Source organism: Cornus florida, unplaced genomic scaffold (assembly GCF_030987335.1).
Source record: "Cornus florida cultivar Cherokee Brave unplaced genomic scaffold, ASM3098733v1 CherokeeBrave_3.0.0_Hap2_Chr01, whole genome shotgun sequence".
NCBI classification, from domain to species: domain Eukaryota; kingdom Viridiplantae; phylum Streptophyta; class Magnoliopsida; order Cornales; family Cornaceae; genus Cornus; species Cornus florida.
This window is the reverse complement of record NW_026775571.1, coordinates 1,053,001-1,056,938: the sequence shown is the minus strand read 5'-3', so window position 1 is coordinate 1,056,938 and position 3,938 is coordinate 1,053,001. Positions and strand designations below refer to the sequence as shown.

General features: G+C 41.3%; 1 protein-coding gene across 1 annotated transcript; it reads left to right on the top strand.

The window, feature by feature from the left end:
• Positions 1-673: 673 nt before the first annotated feature.
• On the top strand, positions 674-3,736 carry LOC132302589 (cation/H(+) antiporter 19). Its single transcript, XM_059802809.1, has 3 exons — positions 674-862; positions 1,203-2,210; positions 2,591-3,736. The coding sequence occupies exons 1-3, from the start codon at positions 704-706 to the stop codon at positions 3,725-3,727; spliced, it is 2,304 nt and encodes a 767-aa protein (XP_059658792.1). The 5' UTR covers positions 674-703; the 3' UTR covers positions 3,728-3,736.
• The last annotated feature ends 202 nt before the right edge of the window (positions 3,737-3,938 follow it).

Here is a 3,938-nt window from a genome sequence, read left to right as displayed (position 1 = left end):
AAAAATAGTAGCATTTTTTTTGAATTGCTGTTAAAATTTTGCCACCACATCAATATTTTGTTGTAGTGTTATTGTAGCTAATGATAAAAATAAAAATGCCTTCAAACATATCAACAGCAGCATTTTTTTTTTTTTAAATTGATGTTAAAATTTTGCCGCCACATCAATATTTTGTAGCAGTATAATGGATGGTGGGATGTTTGGGCTTGCATGTGACACGTTTTCTCACGAAGTCATTTTGACTGCGAGTAATGTCTAAACCCATCATTTTCTAAATTTACGTAATTACTATCATATATGCCATAAATAGTAATGAGAGTTGTCCAAGTCGTTCAAATTAGTATAATAATATTTGTTGTGATTAGAAGTCATATATAGGAGGGAGGTAGTTTTGGTGTCCTCCTAAGGTTTCATCGTCATCGTCGTGGTGGTCGGTCTCTTACTTTTTACCCTTTAATGGGTTAATTGAAGGGGGAAAGAAAGTAAGCCCAGGAGGGAAGGAAGGATTAATTAGTTAATTAATCTTTCTATTCCATTAATTGGCAATTAAGTGTGATCCAGGTAGGTATCTTAATTAATTAATTAATTAATTGTCCGTACGTACTGCAGATCTCTGGCCACCACCGGGGACGACGACAAGGTAGCTAGAATGGCGACGAAAAGTCCAGCAGGTCCCCCGGGAGCACCGGTTTGCCCGGCACCAATGAAGGCAACATCAAATGGAATGTTCCAGGGTGAAAGTCCTTTTGATTTTGCCGTTCCCCTCGCAATCTTCCAGATATGTCTGGTTATTGCTTTTACAAGATCCCTGGCTTTCATTCTCAAGCCCATGAGACAACCAAGAGTTATTGCAGAGATCATTGTACGTAATTAATTAATTACTCAATATTTATTTACTACTATCCATCAATCATATATACCAATTTTGAAAGAAATTATTACTATTATTTATATGAATCATCTTTTTTCGATTCCAACAATTAGGTAGTTGCACCTACGTATTAATCCTGAAGCTGGCCTCACCATGGAGAATGTGAACATTGAAATGACTCTCATGCATGCATATACATATATACACGCACGTACTTATTATAATTGAAAGTGCATATATGTTACATGGACGTGGGTCGGTCGAGAGGATTTATATGGTTTATGTATATGAAACATTATTAATTAATGGATATATATATATATATATGCAGGGAGGAATACTACTGGGGCCATCTGCTTTTGGGCGAAATCACAAATTTCTGGACAAGGTTTTCCCGAAGAAGAGCTTGACAGTTCTGGACACACTTGCTAACATTGGGCTTATCTTCTTCATGTTTCTTGTGGGTCTTGAGCTGGACATGCGTGCCATTCGTCGAGTAGGCAAGAAGGCCCTAGCAATATCCATAGCTGGTATCACCCTCCCTTTTGTCATTGGCATCGCTACATCATTTGTTCTAAGCTCCACCATATCCAAAGGAGTTGATCATCTCACTTTCCTTGTCTTCATTGGTGTCTCATTATCAATCACCGCATTCCCGGTCCTGGGTCGTATCCTCACCGAGTTAAAGCTTCTCACTACCGACGTGGGCCGCATGGCCATGTCCGCAGCTGCTGTTGATGATGTCACTGCCTGGATACTCCTCGCACTTGCCATAGCTCTCTCCGGAAAAACCTCTTCTCCACTTATTTCTGTATGGATCTTACTCTGTGGGATTGCGTTTGTGGTGGGTGCTTTCCTGTTGATAAAACCCGCACTGGCACTCATGGCTCGACGCTCCGCCGAGAATAATGATGAGCCAGTCAAAGAGCTCTACATATGTATCACATTGGCCCTGGTATTGGCTGCAGGTTTCATCACAGACCTCATTGGGATACATGCCATTTTTGGGGCTTTTGTGATTGGCATATTGGTACCCAAGGATGGTCCCTTCGCAGGGGTTTTGATAGAAAAGATTGAGGACCTTGTGTCCAGCCTTTTTCTACCGCTATACTTTGTGTCTAGTGGCCTCAAATTGAATATTGGAACCATAAATGGAGCTCGATCATGGGGACTGGTTGCACTTGTCATATTTAATGCTTGTTTTGGAAAGATTGTTGGGGTTGTTGGGGTATCTCTACTCTTTAAGACGCCTTTCAGAGAGTCTTTGACACTTGGATTCCTCATGAACACTAAGGGTTTGGTTGAACTTATCGTTCTCAATATCGGCAAGGACAGAAAAGTAGGTATTTTATTTATTTATTTATTTATTTTTACTCTCTCATCCTAGCTAAAATTCAATTAAAACTTTTGACCTACAAATTAAGTCGTTTATATTATTTTTCTTGTATTAATATTACTTACATTTGTATCTTTTTCCGGACATCTCAGGGCATATGTTTATTAAAAAGTCAACTTTTAAATTAAGTTTTTTTTTGTGTGCGCGCAACATGTGAGAATGTACTTGTGGAAAAGAAGGGTTAGTTGAAAATTTGTAAATTGGACCATATATGCACACACACATATATATGTGTGTGCATGTGTTTGTATAACTATATTGGGTGCTTATGTATCGTGTTTGGTTAACCGGCCATTTGGCTTCTTTAACTCCACTTACTGTAGGTGTTGAATGACGAAGCTTTTGCCATATTAGTTCTCATGGCCTTATTCACAACTTTCATCACTACCCCGATTGTGATGGCTATTTATAAGCCCGCGAGAAAGGCCGCACCCTACAAGCACAGGACGGTTGAACGAAAAGACATTGACACAGAGCTTCGCATCCTTACCTGCTTCTATGGCACCGAAAACATCCCTGCCATTGTCAATCTCATTGAGTCATCCCGAGGGACTCGACGTCAAGGATGCCTATCCGTATATGCCATGCACCTAAAGGAACTCTCTGAACGATATTGTTCAGCCATCTCCATGGTCCATAAACCGCCCAAAAATACAATCCCCTTCCTGAACAAGAAATGTGACAATAAAGAACATATGGTTATCACATTTGAGGAATATCAGCAGCTCAGCAGGGTCACTCTGCGCCCGATGACTGCCATCTCGGCTCTTGATGACATCCATGAAAACATCTGCACCAGCGCCAAGGAAAAGCGTGCTGCCATGATCATACTCCCATTCCACAAGCACCAGCGGCTAGACGGTGTGATGGAGTCACTCGGACACTCGATTCATGTGGTAAACCAGCAAGTCCTCTGTCATTCACCTTGCTCGGTGGGAATACTTGTCAATCGCGGCCTTGGTGGCACCACTCAAGTCTCTGCCAAGGACGTGTCCTACACCATAGCGGTGCCATTTTTTGGTGGACGTGATGATCGTGAGGCGCTCGCTTACGGTTTCAGAATGGCTGAGCATCCCGGGATCAAGCTCACCGTCTTAAAGTTGGTGAGTACTCAAGGGAAGGAAAAAGATGGTGACAACGACAATGACAGTGACGAGGCCTTCATCTCCGAGTGTACAGCAAGAAATAAGAACGAGTCGACATCTATTGAGGAAAAACAAGTGGGAAGTAATGCGGATATAATTGATGCATTGACGTCAATTAACAAGTGTAATCTGATTTTAGTGGGAAGAGTGCCTAGGAATGTGCCGGAGTTAGGAGAGACAAGCAGCGATTGTCCAGAACTAGGGCCTGTGGGAAGCTTCTTAGCGTCCTCTGAATACTCCAACACTGCATCTGTGTTGGTGGTTCAACAGTATCATCCCAACTCAAACCGACAGTGTCTGGTAGAAGAAGCTTAGACAGCTGGATAGTCCCACCGGCAACACTGCGTCATCAAGATTTGTACTTGTTTTATGGTAAAACTGAAATTAATTGGTTACATCTTGTAGTTGTTAATATTACTTTTCTTAACATCACCAATTCACCATCTATACTTGTGAGAAAATGAAGTTAATCAAAATGTTGGTGTGGGTATGCACAAAAAGTGATACATCTATGCAAAAAAAATGG

What these genes read in the sequence shown, in the direction of transcription:
- LOC132302589 (XM_059802809.1), top strand. Translation starts at nt 704, where the DNA reads ATGAAGGCAACATCAAATGGAATGTTCCAGGGTGAAAGTCCTTTTGAT. An exon ending in GAGTTATTGCAGAGATCATT is followed by an intron (nt 863 to 1,202) that starts GTACGTAATTAA and finishes ATATATATGCAG; the next exon opens with GGAGGAATACTACTGGGGCC. An exon ending in ATATCGGCAAGGACAGAAAA is followed by an intron (nt 2,211 to 2,590) that starts GTAGGTATTTTA and finishes CACTTACTGTAG; the next exon opens with GTGTTGAATGACGAAGCTTT.